Source organism: Tyto alba, unplaced genomic scaffold, assembly GCF_018691265.1.
Source record: "Tyto alba isolate M040663 unplaced genomic scaffold, T.alba_DEE_v4.0 Super-Scaffold_33, whole genome shotgun sequence".
In the NCBI taxonomy this organism is placed as follows: Eukaryota; Metazoa; Chordata; class Aves; order Strigiformes; family Tytonidae; genus Tyto; species Tyto alba.
Window position 1 is genome coordinate 16217487 of NW_024881308.1, and position 17247 is coordinate 16234733.

Below are 17247 nucleotides of genomic sequence, written 5' to 3' on the forward strand. Positions count from 1 at the left end.
TCCTTGCCGAGACGTCCTGTCTCTTGGTGCCCAGAGCATTCACCTCCCAAGTCAATAAAAATTCTGGTACCTGCCCCAGCAAAGGTCACGATCTGCTTGTTCGCTTTGCAGGTTCCCCTCGTACGTCGGTGGGTGCATTTAATGCATCTCCCCAGTCACTTGGGAGGCCGAGCTGGGTCAAACAGCAGAGCCGTGTGAGGCGGGAAGTATTCTGCTGCGATCGTGTCCAGCAGTGTCTTAATTTCAAACAGCCCAGGCACCCAGACAGTGTATTGTATGCCAGCATCTGTCGTAGTTAATAGAGCGGCAGAGCACAGTCCGCTAACATATTGGTAGATCAAAGCATCTTCTCTTTTCTAACCCTTTAACAGGAAGACTAAGACACCAGGTCCAGATGTTTCCAGCCAGTGGGGCTTTAAATCTACGCCAGAATGGAATGTTTTCCAAAAATTGGGACATGTGTGTTTGATAACGGTGTCCAGGACAACAGAGAGAAAACTCCGAGCTGCAGGCTGGGGTTGGGATGGGGGACAGGGACGCGGCGTTACCTGCGGGGTCCCGCTGCTGGGTACCCTTGGGGCTTACTGACAAGCAGCAGCAGCCGCCCTTGGAAGCATGAACGGTGGACTGTGGCCTCCGTGGTGACTTCCCTTTAATTCCTTCAGCTGCAGGATGCCTTGAAGTGTCAGCACTGCAAAAAGCAGTTCAAGTCCAAAGCTGGGCTGAATTACCACACCATGGCTGAACACGTCAGCAAGGTAAGAGAGCTGGGCTGCTCTCGTCTCGCGCCTCGTTTCTCGGTGCAGATGCAGAAGATGAAGCAATGGGCAGTCGGCTTTCCTTTGTCTTGGCAAAAGGAGGGATTCACAGCACCTTCTTTGCAGCATTTCACATACTGCTCAGTGAAATGTCCAGGCGGTGGCCTTCCCCCTTCCCTGCTGAGCAAAGCCATTCCTTCCCAGGCAGCTAGTTAGGCTCACGCTGATCCCGGGGACTAGAGCAGAGGACTGAAAGAATAAACCAGGATTTCAAATTCCAGAATGGGGGAAGATTCAGTGAGTATGGCGAGGCTGATTTTGAGTGGCAAAGCTCTGCCTCCAAAACTGTGCCCGCAAATCCGGGACTGATGGGTTCTGCCTTGCACGAATCTCAAAATCCAGTGTTTAGCTCTTCACCGTGCATGTGAGAAGTAGCCACAAAATTTGTCGTTAATAGAATCTTGGCAGGCACCAATTTAGTTGCTGTTCTTAAAAATCTGGTCGTGGACATCTCCGAGATACCAGGGCAAGGCATAACCGCATTTCTGCGTGTCCCGTGCTTACCAGTTGTGACTTGTCTTTTACCTGTGCATTGGTCTCCTGCTCTTCAGTCTGGCTGGTGAATCCTCCGTGCAGGAACTGCTCCTGGGTTTCTCAGCTGGCCCTCGGGGTGCAAACACGGGATAGGCATGAGCAGATCTGGCACCGAACGATGAAGGCGTTGGCACGCCGTAAAGCAGTGGGAGATCCAGCTCTTCTAACGAGAGGTTCCCCTCAGCCAAGGGCAGCTCCTGCGAGGCGGAGGTTTACCACCCACTCCTGGCACAGAGGACATGAGTAAATGGTTGACTCTGTCGCTTCTGTTACTTCCTTGTTTCCAGCCCGTTCCTGTGGAAACCGCTGGACTTGGTGAACAGGAGGAGCGGGAAAGGCTGAGGAAAGTGCTAAAGCAGATGGGAAAACTGAAATGCCCCAATGAGGTACGAGAACGATTCCTGTTTCTCGTTCTGTGCAGAGGTGGAAGGAGACCCGATGCAGAGGGGGACGTGCGCTCTCCGGGCAGCCCTTGGCACGCCCTCGACTCCTCCACCTTAGCTCAGCCGTCCCGGTGCCCGTCCCGCTGGCTCCGTGCGCTCCGGCGACGGCCGTCCCGGCAGGAGGGTGGGCGTAGGGCAGGTCGAGGAGCGCTGAAGGGCAGGTTCTGCCTCCTGAACTCAGGAAAGGGCACAGCCGGCGCTGTCCTGGGCACAGCGCGTAAAACTTAAACCCAACCGCGCCGAAAAAAAAACGGTCACGAGCCGGTGGCAGACAAGTCACGAACAGGTAACGGGGGGGGGGGCGTGTGGCAGAGGTTTGTCCCCGTGGACGCTTTGCTTCCCGCGCAGGCAGTGCCTCCCCCGCTGCTTTCCCCTCCCGCCGCCCGCCGTGTGTCTGTCCGGGGAGCTCCGTCGGTGTGTTGGGACAGGGGTCTGCTCTGCTCCCCCCCCACCCCCCCCCCGGTCTCTCCGTGGCTCTTTGGGGGGTGGGGGGGGGGAAAGGGGCAGGCCAGCGACCCCCCGAGTGACTCGGAGGGGACAGGTTAGCGGAGCCGCTCTGTGGAGGGGGCTCCTCAGGACACCTTCTTCCCTGGACCGTTTCGACACGGGCACGCGAAGCCCCAGCCCTCCTTAACCCTCCCCGCTTCTCCCCATCTCCGCAGGGCTGCGTGGCCAACTTCTCCAGCCTGATGGGCTACCAGTACCACCAGAAGCGGTGTGGGAAGCAGCTCGCCGAGGCCGACAAGCCTGTTTTCACCTGTCCACACTGCGGCAAGAAGTATAAATCCAAGGCTGGCCACGACTACCACGTGCGGTCAGAACACGCGGCCTCGGTGAGCCCCCCGGACACCTCCGCAGCCCGAGGAGCGGGGCCGTCTCCCCCCGGGGGCGACTGCAGAGCTGCAGAGCCTGTGGGCAGGACAGAGCCGGGCAGGGCCGGGCCAGGCAAGGCAGGTGCAGACATCGGACCGATGTTTTCTCCTTCGCATCACCCCCCGCGCGTGTGTTGTACCGTGAGGTGTCGGGCGGCGGGGGTGGGAAATGGGCCACAGCTCCCTCTGGGAAAGCAGGATGGTGCGTTTAGGGGAGCGGTCGGCAGCATTCCTTTTTCCCCGGTGCCATCCTCCAGCCCACCCTGCAACCACGCTCTGCAGGGGCAAAAAAAAAAAAAAACAAAAAAAAACAGAGCTCAGACCTCTCCCCTGGCAGCAAACAAGCGCCGGCTGCTTGCCAGCGCTGGGGTGGCAGGATCTGTCCCTGGGGAGCATCCTTTTCTGTTCTGTTGATCCCTACTGACAGTGCATCTGACGCTAATAACTCCCTAACTCTAATAAATGGAGACGTTTATACACGTGGGAACGCGAAAGGACGCGATCGCTCTAACGCACGGCTGTCTGCTGGGCTGGGGGAGGCGGGGGTGCTCCCCTTGGTTCTGTGCTCGGGTGCGGAGGCGCACGGGTGGCTCCGCAGCCCCTCCCTGCGCAAAGCAGGTCTGCAAATTCACAGCCCAAACCCCCAGCATCCCCGTCCCGGAACCAGAGAGCTTCAGCCTTCATCGTGCCCTTCCTGACTCTGTCTCTGTTGCAGCCTCCGGAGGAGCCAGAGGTGAAGCCGGAGCCCAGCCCCATAGAAGATTTCGAAAGGACCCCGAGCGGCCGCATCCGTCGGACGTCAGCCCAAGTGGCTGTCTTCCACCTTCAGGAGATAGCGGAGGACGAGCTCGCCAAGGATTGGACCAAGCGGAGGATGAAGGACGACCTGGTGCCTGAAACAAAGCGGGTGAGAAGCCTTTATTTCTCCTTTTTTTGTTTTTTTTTTTTTGGCACTAGCTGTACGCAAAAATCCTGGGATGCTAGCGCGGCCCCAGCTGGCTGAGGGCTCACGTGTCGCATTTTTCTGTGCCTTAAATCAATTAGCTGTGATGGCAAATTTATTGCTAAAGAGCCTGCCCGGCAGAGGCTGAGCCCCAGTGGTGTGGAGGCTCCCCGCAAGCCTGGCAGCAGGCAGCTTTGCCCTTCCCACCGCCGGGACCCAAATCTAAATGGAGCAAAAGGTGGTGCTTTGTGGGCAGTGGAGGGGTCAGAGCCCAGCCCAGAGGATGCTGTGGAGCGGGAGGTCAGTCCTGGTCTGTGCTCGGTGAAGCAGGGGCTGGCAGCCGAGAGGAGCACGTGAAAAGAGCAGAGGTTGGATCTGAAACCATCTCCCTCTCACTGGCAGAGGAGCAAAGATGCCGCAGGGCAGAATTTCTTCCCTTCCACGTCTCTTCCTTAATTTCTGGGAGGTGTTTCCCCGGAGGTGAAGGGCCTGCGGCGTCGCCGGAGCCGTGCTCCTGCGAGCGGAGGGAGCCGGGGCGTGGAGGCAGGGCTGAGCCCCCCCCCCAGTCTCCAGCAGCGATGCACGCGTGGCCGGGTGCTGCGGGGTCTGCGCGGCGCCCTGGCAGCCTTGAGCTTCAGTGGAGGCGGTGGAATAACGCGTTAAATCAAACGTCCCTCCTGGCCGTGGGAAGAGGTGATTGCCGGGAACGTCCCCAAGCTGAAATTCCCTCCCGGAACGCTCCTTCTGGACTGTAAAACGAATGAAGCAGCAGGTGATAAACCTTTTCAGTGTAAAAGGGGAAAAAAGAGAGGGAGTTGGAGTTTTTTTTTTAATCCTGTGGCCGATGCTTTTTGGCCAGCGCCAGGACTCAACGCAGAGCCATCCTGCAAGCCTCTGCGCAAGCTGCAGCCCGTTTCCTCAGCAAGCAACTCTGCAGTTAGGTGCCGGGTCTTACCCTTGCTCTGAAGTTTTGCATTGCTTGTCCAGTGCTCCAAAATTCACCCTGGGCGGGATATTGGGCACGTTGCAAAGAGGCGAGTGGGGAGCAGAGGGCAGCGGGTTAAAGCCCAAAGGACCTGCCTCAAGCCAGGAAAACAGCTCAAGTCCCAGAGCTGGAGAAGCGAGGAGACTCGCCCCAGGAAAAGGGGTGGCACAGCAGCAGAGCTTCAGCCAAAACGCCTTCCCGCTGCCCAGCCTGCCCCGTGCTGTCCTGGCACGTGTGTGTGTGTGTCCTCAGCAGAAGCGTCACCGCCGTCCTGCAGAGACCTGAAGGAGCTCAGCCTGACTCAGCTCCCGGGCTGCACACAGCGGGCGGGTGAAAAACCAGCACAGAAAAAAAACAGCATCTTCTTTACCCACCTTGGCACCCCAGTGGGGTGGCTGGCGCAGGAGGGGATCCGGCCACGGTGCTGCCGTCCGCCTTGGAGCAGAGCCGGGGCTTGCCAGGGCCAGAACTGGTTGCAAACTTTTTTGTTTTTCCCCAGTGCTCGGTGTTGTCCTTGTTGGTTTCCAGATGACTTCAGCTGCGATGCGTTTATAACATAAAAAAAAAAAAATCAAGGCCAAAGTAGCTGTTTCATTTAAAATACTGTGGGAGGAGAGGTGCGGTGTTCTCTTCTCCCCCCTCCAGCCTCAGCACTTTTATTCCTCTCTTTCCTCCTTGAATCACTCCCCTTACTCTTGACTTGGGGTATTTTCTGTTTGAATCGAGGGAGCAGCCAGGAGTCCCAGGCCCGGACAAGGGGCCCATGTGCAAGCTGACATACAAAGGCTTCATAAAGGTCTCGGCCACTGGCATAATTGCTCTGTGAAATGCTGTTTGTGGTGATGTGCGTTTTTACGAGACATTTCTTGCGCTCCGAGTCTTAATTGTTAAAGTTCAATTGAGCCCCGTCTCGGCGCTGAAAGGAAAGAGGATTGCTGTGAGGTTGGCCGGAGCAGGTTTGCATTGAAGACGAGCAAGGGGCAGGGGGGGAGGAGTTGGACCAGCTCCCAGGTGGCAAAACAAGGCTCTTGGGCTGGAGGCTCAGGACCTGCATCACACAGATGGATTTCAGAGGAGGTCAGTGCAGTGGGCGAACACCTACGTAACTCCGAGTGTGCCTGCAGGTACGCCTTGCAGTGACTGTCACGTTCCCTTGACAACACTCTCAAATACGATCCGCTCAGTCTGTGACATTTTTTTTTTTTTTTTTTTTTTCCTGACGGGCGGTGCTGGAAGGAGGCGGGAGGCAGGTTCCACCCCGGGTGGGAGCTTGCTGACTTCAGCAGGCTTGCGTGCCGCTCTGCTCAGCGGCGCCTCGCATCGCTCCGCACCGCGCTGCGTTTACAAATCGCTTCAGTTCGAGGGTGTGGAAAACCCCCCGTCCCAGCTGCGAGCGACTCGAAACAAGGCAGCAACCCCCCAGTTTAACCCAGTTACAGCCCCCCCCCCCCCAAAAAAAAATAGCCCTTCCCTCAGGACTGGCTTCAGCCGTGCTGGCAGGACGGGTGTCCAGCCCCGGGAGGCTCGGGGGAGCAGGCGGTGTCCCCACGTCCCCGTGCCACCACCCCGCCGAGCGCGTGTGGTGGCCGTCCCGCCGAGGGAGCTGACAACCCAGAGCCACCGGCACGACGGAAAGACAAACACCGGTTAACTGTCACCGGGGGCGGTAGGACCGACGCTTCCCAAAAAGGCCACCATTCCACCACCTCTTCTCCCCACGGGTTGTACCCCTTGGGAGCGGGGTACCCAGCGGGGCCGCAGCCCCCCCGCTTTGACACGGACCTGGGGAGAGGTGGGACGTCAGGGATCGGCAGCAGATTTCAACTGCTCCTGCGCCGTCTCAGCAACACCGGGAGGTTTCCAGGATCCCGGAGGGACGGACGCTTCCCATCTCGGATCTGTAACCAGTGATGGCTGGGTGCACCCAGACTTGCTGCAGCGCAGGACCCGCTCCCTCCCCGAGCTCTCCGGTTACCCGCCACGATCCCAGCAATCGACGTGGCTTTCAAGGGAGCTGATGGAAGAAAGTGTCGGTCCCCCCCCCACCCCTCCCTTTCCATCCCTTTTCCAGGCAGCAAAGCTCTTCCCCAGGGGAATGCAAGCAGCTCCTCAGCATGCCGATGGGACCCGGGGGTTTGCAGCCTCCCGGCGGGCACGGCGCCGTGGCCTGCCCTCGTGGCCACGTGGCAACCGGGCCTGGCCAGGGAGAGGGACGTTGGGTTTGGATCCCGTTGGTGGCCCGCGGTGGGATGCCTTCGCCTTTCCCCAGGAGGACGGATTCCTTCGCACCAAAGCAATGGCATTAGAATAAACGATTGCTGCTCGATCCCAGGCCCTGCGCTGCCTTCATTCTGCGCTAACCAAATCCAGCATTTCTAAATATACACTGGAGCCTTATTTTCTCGCTCCGATCTTTATTTGCCTCTGGATAAGCTGAAACAGATGGGGTGTTTCACAACAGCCGCTTGCTGGGGATGTCAGATGGGGAAGGGCACACCCCTGCTGCTTTTCTGGGAAAAATCCCTTTTCCAGAAGCTCCGGTGAAGATGATGCTGGTCCTCTGGCCTTCCCTGGGGCCATCGCCTGCCCGTGAGCGCTCTCGGGGCTGCCGCAGAAGGGGCGAGAGGCCGGCCGGTTCCCAGCTTGGTGCTGCGGGCTGGCGGTGGTGGGCACTGGGATCTGGTGGGGGATGATGCGTTTTGGAGGCTGGACTGAGAGAAACAGCCTCCTGGAGCAGAGAGAAGAGGCAGGAAGAGAGAAAACACTGTGTAAATCCCCCAGTTTGGTGGCGTGAAGTTTTCTCTGTGGAGCTCGAGGCAGGGTTGCTTGTTTCGAGGTGCTGAGAGCTTTGAGCCAGGGGTGGCGGTGGGCTCCTGCAGCCCGGGGAGGGGTGCAGAGCTCCTCGGCGGGGTGCAAGGGCACCCCCTTTGCCTCCTCGCAGCTCGGGGCGTGCGCGTCGCTGCAGGTTTGGGGGCAGCCACGGAGGCTCCGCGTTCCCCCCACCCCGCGCAGCCTGGGCGCCGCGCGGTGGGGCGACGGGGGTCCAAGAGCGAAGGGCTGCCCTGGGCCAGTCGTAAAGCCAAAGGCAAAAAGTCGTCTCCAGGCTTGAGTTTGTAAGAAAACCTCCTCCTGGAACCAGGATAAATTCCAGAGCGGAAGAGCCTGGCTTGGGTTTGTCCCCCCAAAACAATGGCAGCGCGATCCAGGAGGGAGCCAGGCTGAGCCCTGCGGACTCGTGGCACTGGTGGGCCAAACCCCATCCGGGTGCGGATCTGGAGCTGGGCAAGGCTGCGTCTGTCCGTCCGTCTGTCCTTCCTCGGCAGCACCGGTGTGGTGTGACCCAGGTCCCGGGAGCCCCGGCCGGGGCCCGGCCGCCGACCAGTGCCCCCGGCTCTGTTTTGGCTTCGCCTCCCGGACGGCATCAGCCGCGGTTTCCACGGGGCCATGGGACCTCGGTAAGGCTTCCCGGGGAGATTGTTGGCCGGGGCTGAGGCAGCCTGCATGGTTCTCATTTACTGTGATATATTTGGGGAAGGGGAGAGCTGTCTAGGGAGCGGAGAGGATTGAAATATGAAAGTTAATTAAATAAAACCATCAGTCAAAGAAAACAGGCCTTCCCCCCACCTCCCCAGCATCCTTTGACTGTTCAGAAGAGATGGGCTGGGGCCAAAACCAGTTGTAGTCGTTTTAATGATTTGGCCATGAAGATTTTCACTTATAGGCTGTTTGAGGAAAATAAATGGAAAAAAAAAAAAAAAAATATATATTCCATGCCTGGGGCTCCCTCTTAATAGAGACATAAAGATGACTTTGACATTCCCAGAACCGCAGCGCCCCGGGAAGACATGGGCTTTGCATGTTATTGTGCAGGGCTGCTGGAGGAGAGCGGGGAGGGATTTTTCTCTGGAGTGGGAAGCCAGAGCAGCAGAGTCCACATCTCTGAACATCCCCCCTCGTCTCCTCCCCGGGGACGCGCGGAGGGAGAGGTTGTTGCTGGAGCTGTGTGCGGTTACCGTTAATGTTTGCTCATTCATGGGATTGATTGGTTTTTAATTAAGGAGGCCGTTTGGCATCCCGGCTCTCGGTATCAATGACAAAAAGGGACTCCTGTGTTCTCCCCCGGAGGTGGCATCGCCTTCCGCGGGCTGGGGACCAAGCGGTTGGTAGATGCACCATCCTAGAGCTTCAAAGAGCTTTGCTGGCATCTCCCCCGCCCGCGAAGCACGACAGAATAGCAGCACGCTGGGGCTCGGGGGGGGGGGGGGGAGGGATTTTTCCACATCCGTCCTTAGCAGCGTTGGCAGCGCCGTTTCGCCCCTGCCCCTCGCGCGCAGCCCGGCCCAGCTCAGCTCTCCCCGGGCTCCCTTCTCCTCCGGCCGTGCCCCGCCACGTGCCGACGCGGGGGCTGGCGGATCATTTCAGTCGAAGTGCCTCCGCGGGAGCTCCCCTTTTGCGGAGAGGTTTGGGGGGGGGGGGTGTGTGAGCTGGACAAAGGCAGGTTTATCAGCACGTTCAGGAAAAATCCCGGCTGGAAAAGAAATCCAGCCGGCCGCTTCGGAACTGTGAGCTCCGGGGGGGGGGGACACGTTTCGAAACCTGAGGGTGGGTTTGCCACCCGGGTTTGCGCATCCTCCCTGGCCAGCGCGGGTACCCCGCGCTCGGAGGTGCCCGCGGAGAGCAGCACGTGCCACGGGCGAGCTCGCCCAGCCTTGCTCCCCACTCGGGGCAAATTTGGAGCTTGGGGCTCAAGCAACGTCCGCCGGGCCTGGCAGAGCTGGCGAGGGTGGGCTGGGGGGTCGCGCTGACGTGGCGGTGCGGCGGGCAGGCGGCTCGGGTGGCAGGCAGAGCAGCCCCGTGTCCCCCCGCGGGCTTTGCCAGGGTGGCACGGTGACAGGCAGAGAGCAACCCCCCCACCACCACCAGGTAGGGCCAGGCGGGGATGCCACAGCCACGTTTGCTTGTGCTGAACACGCAGAAATGGAGCCGGGAAGGCCGGTCCGCTACGCTTAAACCTCAAAGTCGTTAATAAAGCGGTAATTAAAAGCACTTGGAAAGAGCGGCCCTGCCAGAAGGAGAGGCAGAGACACAAGAGCCTTTCATTGTTTAACGGGTTGTGCCCGTTCGTTGGTGGAAGGCAGCCACGGAGGCTTTTGGCGACCGTCCCCTCTGCCCAGCGTGCAGGGTTGTTTATTCTCCCGGTTATGAAACGCAGCAGAAGGGCTGCCGAAAAAGCCGGGGCCGGGCCTGGCCCCGCGACGGGGCACGGAGCAGGAGCCTCCCCCTCTCCTCTTCGCCAGCCGGGGGTCCTGCCCGGCTCCTCATCCTCACCCGCAACCCCCCCCCCCCCCCAGCCCCATCGCCACCTCCCTGGCCACACAGCAGCGGGCAGAGCCACCCCCCTGCCGTGCGGTGCCCCCGGGGCGGGGGGAGATGACATCTCCGGGGGAAGCCTCCCAACTAGTTTTCAGCCCCGATTCGCTTCTCCTGGGGGGGGGAGAGACGAGACCCATGTGAAGAGCGAGGACTCCACCAAGGACCGGACTGGTGTGTGCCGCTCTGCTAATCATCTTCTATTGTTTGCAGCTCAATTACACCCGACCGGGGCTTCCAAAGCTCAATCCGAGGCTGTTGGAAAACTGGAAGAATGAAGTGAAGGAGAAGGGCCGCATCAACTGTCCCAACAACGTAAGGACTGTGTCTGTTCTCCTCTGAGCTGGCTGCTCTCGGTGTGCAAGATAAAGCGGGGAGGTTTGGGGGCAGAAACCCACAAAAGCCAAGTTTTTGTCGGGCCCCGGGTGAAGCCGGCGGTGATGCTCAGACCCTCGTTTCACCTCCTCTCCCTGGGGTTGCTGCCGTGCCTGGTGGAAGCGCGTCCCACCTTTGGGACCCTCCTGGTGCGCTCGAGCCACCGGGCTTGGGGACCGGGCCACCCTTTCCCCAGGTGCCCTTGGGCTGATGGTTCAGCGTTGCCTGGTTCGGGCTCCGGAGCTGCCTTTGGGAAGCTCCCGAGATCTGGACGGGGCGAGGGCTACACGCTCTGCGCTCCAGGAGCCTTTTTAGGCAGAGAACCTGCTTTTCCCCGAGTAAAGCCGGGGCTGGTTTCAAGCCATTCTTTTTAAAGCCCTGTGACAGGCAAAGACCTCGGGGACGTGGTGCGTGTGCTTCATCTTGCTGTAAAATGCAGCTTGGCCTGGGCTGGCATGGAGGTGAACTCCACCCTCGTGCTGGGCCATTGATTTATCATCTGAAACAAAGCCTTGCTAATGGGGGTTTTGAAGGAGGCTGTTACCGCAAGGCCCGGGGAGATGCGCTGGCTAATTAATGTCATACACAGGCGCTTTGAAAAGACGTTGCTCAGAAACTGGTCATGCGGCTGTTCCCTGGGTGATTTCTCTTCTCCGTTAAGCGTCTGCTGTGGCTCCAAGAACTCCTGTAGCCCAGCAGGACCTCCCGCTCGCTCACAAATGCGCGTTTTCCACGGAGGCATTTAGGGGAGACATTTTTCAGCCCTGTTGCAGAGGGATGTGGCCACATGACTCCCATTAGCACTAATAGGAAACGTGTGACCGGAGCCCTCCGTGCCTCGCAGAGCGTTAACCTCACCCTGCTCGGCCTGGGCCAGTGGCCTTGCTGGCACAGTGGCCCCGGCACAGGGCAAGGCACGGAGGCGAGGGGGGACGGTGGCAAACCCTGCTTTGTTTCCTCCCACAGTGCTGTGAAGCCATTTACTCCAGCGTCTCGGGGCTGAAAGCTCACCTGGCCAACTGCAACAAGGTAGGTCCCTCCTTTTACAGCCTCGGCTCAGAGGTGGGGTTGGGGTTGGGGTTCCTCTCCCCCATCCCCAGCTCGTTGGGAAGCAACAGGCCAAGGGACAACAGCACAGGTTAAAGGGCCGTAGGTGCTGGGAGGGCTGGCCGAGCAGTGCTGCTGCCCGTTGAGTTGTCACCGCTCGGCCCGTTGTCACACCATCCCGGTCTGGCTGCTCGGCACCATCTTCCCGGGCGGGCAGGATCAAACCCCCCGGGCAAGCTGAAGGCAGAAGAGGCTCGAGCCGAGCAGATGCGCTGGAAGGGGGATTTCGCTACCTGCCCCAGCCTTGGCGGGGAAGCCTTGCAACGGCAAACATCTCACCCGAGAGCCCGGACCTCCGACACGCCGAGCACCCCCCTGCCTTGCCATCCCCATCCCGCAGCAGCCCCTGCCCAGCTGGGCTCCTGCAGCCCACCCACCCCCCCCCCCCCCCCATCGCTCACGAGCCCTCGACCACCCAACGTGGCCAGCACCTCGCACGCAGCCACGCGCCGACCGCAGCAGCTCGGAGCCGGGGAGCTGGGCGTTGGAAGCTGAACGTTTCCCGAGGCCGGTGGGCATCTGCGAGTCTTTCTCCGTTGATTTGGGCAGCCCTGCAGCACCTCGGGAAGCCCGGCAGGAGCTGCTGGAGCTGAGGCTGGAGGAGGTGGCCAGTCTGGGTGCACACCAGTGCCCTGTCACTCGACGCCGCCGGCTGCAGTGAGCTCCGGTGGCCCGCAGTCACCACGGGGGGAGGGACCGGGAGCTCAGAGTAGGTCCCTCAAATTGGAACTGAGTAAGAGCTGGTAAAGCTTTATACCCTGAAACATTTCCAGCTGCAGCTTCCATTGAATGGAGCTTCCAGGAGGCAGCTCCAATACATACCCCGTGGTTATTAAAAACACAAACTCCCGCGCTCCTCCAGCACTAGCTGGAACATCAACCCTTAATGAGCTCATTTAGAAAATGGGCTGCAGAGATCCAGCAGAAGAAGCTGTATTTATGCAGGATAAAAGTGCCGGCACAGGAGACTAGGGCAGTTCCTTTGCTAGCCTGCAGCACCAGGCAGCCCACCGGCAAACAGTCTCGGAGGGAAAAGGGAGCCGTTTTCTGGCTGGTTCTGGGCACAGAAAGCAGCTGGACGTTTGCACGAGCATTTTCTGTAACAGCAGAGCTGCAGCCTCCGGGTCCGGCGAGGCCGGCGTAGCTGGGGCTGAGTGTTGGGGGTCAGCGCTGGGGGCAGCTCGCTGCTTCGCGTCCCCCACGCGCCGCCGTCAGCGGGACTCCCCGCCCTTACGGAGGATTTGGTTTTGCAGTGGGTACGTGCGCCACCAAATCTGGCAGGAATCACAGCCCCTCCCGGGCTGGCCCGTGATTTCTGCTGTAAAATCCTGCAGAATCGGTTGAAATACATCAAAGCCTTACCGAGGAGCGGAGGATGCTCCCAGGCAGCGCCTCATCCTCAGCGGGGATTGATGCACCGAGGTGATTTTTGCATGAGTATTTCTGAAGCCAGCCTGCAGCGTGGCCAGGCCTGCCCGGGTCCTGAAATGAAAGACCTGTCTAACTCCAGATTTACAGCACGGAGCCAGCTACGGAGAAATTCCCAGGGAACATATATATCGCCTGGAGGGGCCCATCCATAAACCCCTCGTCAACAGAGAGCGCATTATCTCCCCTGTGCCGTGAACTGCGGCAGAGCCAGGAGATCAGTCATCCCCACAAGGGCCCTAATGACAGAAATCCAGCAGTTGCTGCGTCTCTTTGACAGCGTAAAAGGGAAATTAGGTGAGTCCGTTGGACATAAATTAGACGGCGGCTCAGTCGCAGGAGATCACAAATCTGCTGAGAGCGGGGGAACGGGGGCGCTGGGCCCCCTCGGCCTCCCGCACGCCCCGGGGACACACACACACACAGACACACACAGACACACAGACACAGACACAGACACACACAGACACACACAGACACAGACACACAGACACAGACACAGACACACAGACACACAGACACAGACACACACAGACACACACAGACACAGACACAGACACACAGACACAGACACACAGACACACACACAGACACACACAGACACACACAGACACACACAGACACAGACACAGAAACACAGACACAGACACAGACACACACACAGACACACACAGACACACACAGACACAGACACAGACACACAGACACACACAGACGCACAGACACAGACACAGACACACAGACACAGACACACAGACACACACACGGGCTGAAATTCAGAGCAGAATTTGCAGTTGCAAGCTCCTGGCCCGGGACTGAGAGCCAGCAGAGAGCCGGTGTTTTAGAGATGAGCCTTATGTTTTCCGTTGCTTCGAGGTTCGAGCATCAGCCTCCCTTGGCAGGGGGGAGCAGGGCCGGGTGGGGGGGGGGGGGGATCCCCCCTCCAGGGCGTTTTCAGCTCTGCTCGGGGCTGCAAGAGGATGCTCTGTCTTGCAGGGGGACCACTCGGTGGGCAAGTACCGCTGCCTCCTGTGCCAGAAGGAGTTCAGCTCCGAAAGCGGGGTCAAGTACCACATCATCAAGGCTCACTCGGAGGTAAGGAAACATCTGGGGCTGCTCGGGGCTGGTCCCTGCTCCAACGCCTTCCACCCTTCCTGCCCTGCCCCTTCCACCCGTGTCAGCCAGCTCCCAGCAGTGCTGTGACAATCTTGGGGGGACACCCCCCACCCCCCCCGCCTCTCCCCATTCCCCTTTGGGTCCCCGACACCCCCAGGCCGGTTGCAGTTGCTCAGAGCTGGCCAACGGGGAGGTGATGCCAGCGGGACGCGGGGTGGTCCAGGTTTGGGCAGGCGAGGCGTGGGTTGTGCGTGCCGGTGCCCGGCCCCAGGACGGTCACTAACCCCCGTGTCACCCCACGGACGCAGAACTGGTTCCGAACCTCCGCAGAGGCCAGCCGGAAAAAGAAAAACAGGGAACAGCTTTCTTCCAGCAAAGAGGAGAAAAAAAAAAGCACAAGCGGGAAGAAAAGGGGGAGGAAACCCAAGGAGAGGCCTCCGGAAACGTCCCCGAAGGGCAGAGAGAGCGTGGCAGCAAAGACTAATCACAAGAAAACCCTCGAGCACTGGGAAGGCTCCCGAGGCAGCCCCGACGGGGACGAGCGCGTCCCCAAGCCCCCGAGCCAGCGGAAGGGGGGAGCCAGTAAGATGCCTGAGAAATGAGCAGCTCAGAGACTCGTCTCCGAGGATTTGTTTACAGCCCAGGGTAACAGGGTGGGGGTCTCTCCCAGTTTTCTGTCCTCCCCCCATCCCACCTCCGCGTGCCCCCCCCCCCCCACTCACCCCCCTTTTTACAAAAAAAAAAAAAAGAAAACACGACAAAAAAAAAAAAAAAAAAAAAAGAGAGAGAGAGACAGAAAATACCAATTAACCACTTTAAACAAGTCACGGACCTTGTTTCACACTGGAAAACAAACAGGATCAAGCAAGCTGGACCGTTCTCCACCCCCTGCCCGTGTACATACCCCCGTGGGACCCGGGCTGCTTGCCCCCAGCCCTGCCCACCACGTCCCTTCTTCCTCCCGGCGCCAAACTGGTGACGCTTGAGCGAAAGAAAAGTGCAATAGCAGCGGGGTCCCCGTGGATGGGGTCTCACTGCAGCTGCGTGGGGGGGGGGGGGCTGCCTGCTCTCTGTCCGAGCAGCCTCCGGCGGGCTCCAGCCTCCCTGCTCCCCAAAATATTTACCCCAGGCAGAGGGATGGCAGGATTTGGTGATGGGTGCTGGGGGGGGGGGGGGGGGGTGTTGGTCACGCTTTCCCCGCAGCCTCAGGCCCAGGGGGGCTGTGGTTGAGCAGGGCCCGGGTTCCGTGGTGTGTCGTGGTGCGTCGGGGGGCCGGCTCGGTGCGGGGGTTTGTCCCCGAGCCACGAGCAGAGGGACGAGGAAGGGAGCGTGGCACGGGGCCGGCAGAGCCCCCCGGGGCTAGCGGGGCTGGGGGGAGGAGGGAGCACCCCTGGAAGGCGGTGGGTGAAGGGGGTTGCGGTCAGAGGGGTCAGTCAGGTTGGGAGGTTGAAGCGGAGGTTGGGGGGAAGCGGGCGCGGAGGAGCCGCGTCCCTGGTGCTCGAGTTTGGCGTTGCAAACGTAGCTGGGCTCAGGGGGGAGCCGGCGGAAAAGGCGATTCAGGGGCCCCGTCGCGCCCCCCCGTCCCCAAGGCCCGGGGAGGAGGGACGGGGTTTCAGTCACCCAGGGAGGAGTGGGACGGGGACAGGGGCAGCATCAAGTGACAATCATGGGTCCTGTTTCGGGCGGGTGGCACTCGCCTTGTCCCCCCCCCCCCGGGCTAGGACCCGCCGTGGGGTGAATCTCGGTTTCGCCGAGATGCCTCCAAGCCCCCCACCATCTCCCTCGGGGTCCGGAGCCCCTGCACCCCGCGCTGTCCCTTGCTTGTTCTCCTTCCTCGGGCTTTTCTTTGCGTCTGTCCTAATACCGTCGTAACACCTCGCTCCGGCCTGGAGGGATCCATCCCCGGACTGGGATGTGTCTGTCTCCAGACAAAAACCAGGCTACCTCGCTCCTTGGGAAACGGGCACGTTTTCTCTCGGGAACAGAACAGAAAACCTTAATTCGGATTTTTTTTTTTTTTTTTTTTTTACCCCTGTGCAGAGCCGGGAGGGTGGCGTCGGGGCGGGGAGGAGAGCTTCTGCTTTTACTTTAATCAATTAAAACCTCAACCCTCATTTTCCTTCACTGCTCTTCACCCCCCCCCCCCCCCGCCGGAGGCTGGGTATCATTTCCCCGCTCCGAGGAGCCGCTCAGTAATAATTAACGCCCTTTCCTCTCCGCTGGCGGGTGGCTGCAGCCACCGAGGGAGGGAGGGGACGGGCGATGCCCCCGCTCCTGCCGCCTGCGGGGCGAGGGAACCCCGCCGGGGGTTGCGCCGGGCTTCCACGCAATTAGCGCGCGGGCTTAATGAGTCGCGGCGGCTCAGCTTTGCGCTCCGAAGGATCTTTGGTTGGGTGGTGTCGGCGAATCCCGGCTCCCCCCGGGGAAGGGAGGAGAGCTTCGGGAGGTGGGGGGGCCTGGGGTCTTTTTGGTCATGATGGGGGGGGTGGGGGGGGAACGTGGGGAAGCTGTCGTGGGTGTGGGGACGCTGTCCTGGGCGATGGCATTTTGCTGTGCTGAGCCCGAGGGATGGCACGGCTGTCCGCAAAGCCCCCGGCCCTCTGGAAGGGCCGGCGAGGAGGGACCCCCCCCCCACACCTAAAGCTGTGCTTGGGGGGGGCGGGGGGGGGGGGGGCACGTCACGGCTCCCGGCGGGGGGGTGTCAGGCAGAGCTGGGGACCCGGCACCGAGTTTGGCACCGAAATCTTTGCGAAGGGAACCGCTGGATCCTGAAATCGTGTCCCACCATGGGGGGAAACCCCCACCCCCCACCCCCTCCCAGCAAAGCTCCTGACCCAGGGAGGTTGGACCCGGGGACGGGGGGGGGGAGCTGGTTTGGATGTCACCTCACAATCCCCACCCCACCCCCCACCCCCCACCCCGGCCTTGGGGGATAGCACAGGGCTCGATTCTCATTAAAACCCGACTAATTGGCTTCTCATTGATTAAATTCACCGGCAGAGCTGTGCCCCGTGCTGGGGGTGAACCCCGGTGCGGGATCTCAGCCGGGAGCTGTGTGGGGTGGGGGAGAGCTGGGGAAGGGCAGGTTTTGGGGCGGGGGGGGGGGGGGGACGGACACACACACGTTGTGGGGTGCAGCCCAAAACCCGTCCCACGGCTTCGGTAACGAGCGTCCCGGGAGGAGCGAGGGGCAGCCCCGGTGGCCTCGGGGAATTATGGGGGGGGGGGGGGGACACACCCCATCTCAGAGGGGACC

General features: G+C 60.5%; 1 protein-coding gene across 11 annotated transcripts in view; it reads left to right on the top strand.

Annotated features, from left to right (window-relative positions):
• The window catches only part of ZNF512B (zinc finger protein 512B), a 35053-nt gene that overhangs the window by 16723 nt on the left and 1083 nt on the right, over nucleotides 1-17247 (top strand). For 7 of the 11 annotated variants that reach the window (XM_042800926.1, XM_042800923.1, XM_042800920.1 and 4 more), the window contains 8 exons: nucleotides 666-758; nucleotides 1640-1738; nucleotides 2458-2745; nucleotides 3383-3574; nucleotides 10179-10280; nucleotides 11307-11369; nucleotides 13872-13970; nucleotides 14300-14865. In XM_042800926.1, coding sequence (XP_042656860.1) covers nucleotides 666-758; nucleotides 1640-1738; nucleotides 2458-2745; nucleotides 3383-3574; nucleotides 10179-10280; nucleotides 11307-11369; nucleotides 13872-13970; nucleotides 14300-14593 — 1230 coding nt within the window. In that variant the 3' untranslated portion in view covers nucleotides 14594-14865. Of the gene's footprint in view, nucleotides 1-665; nucleotides 759-1639; nucleotides 1739-2457; nucleotides 2746-3382; nucleotides 3575-10178; nucleotides 10281-11306; nucleotides 11370-13871; nucleotides 13971-14299; nucleotides 14866-17247 lie in introns of those variants that run through there. The other 4 variants (XM_042800921.1, XM_042800922.1, XM_042800929.1 and 1 more) reach the window with 2 other exon arrangements.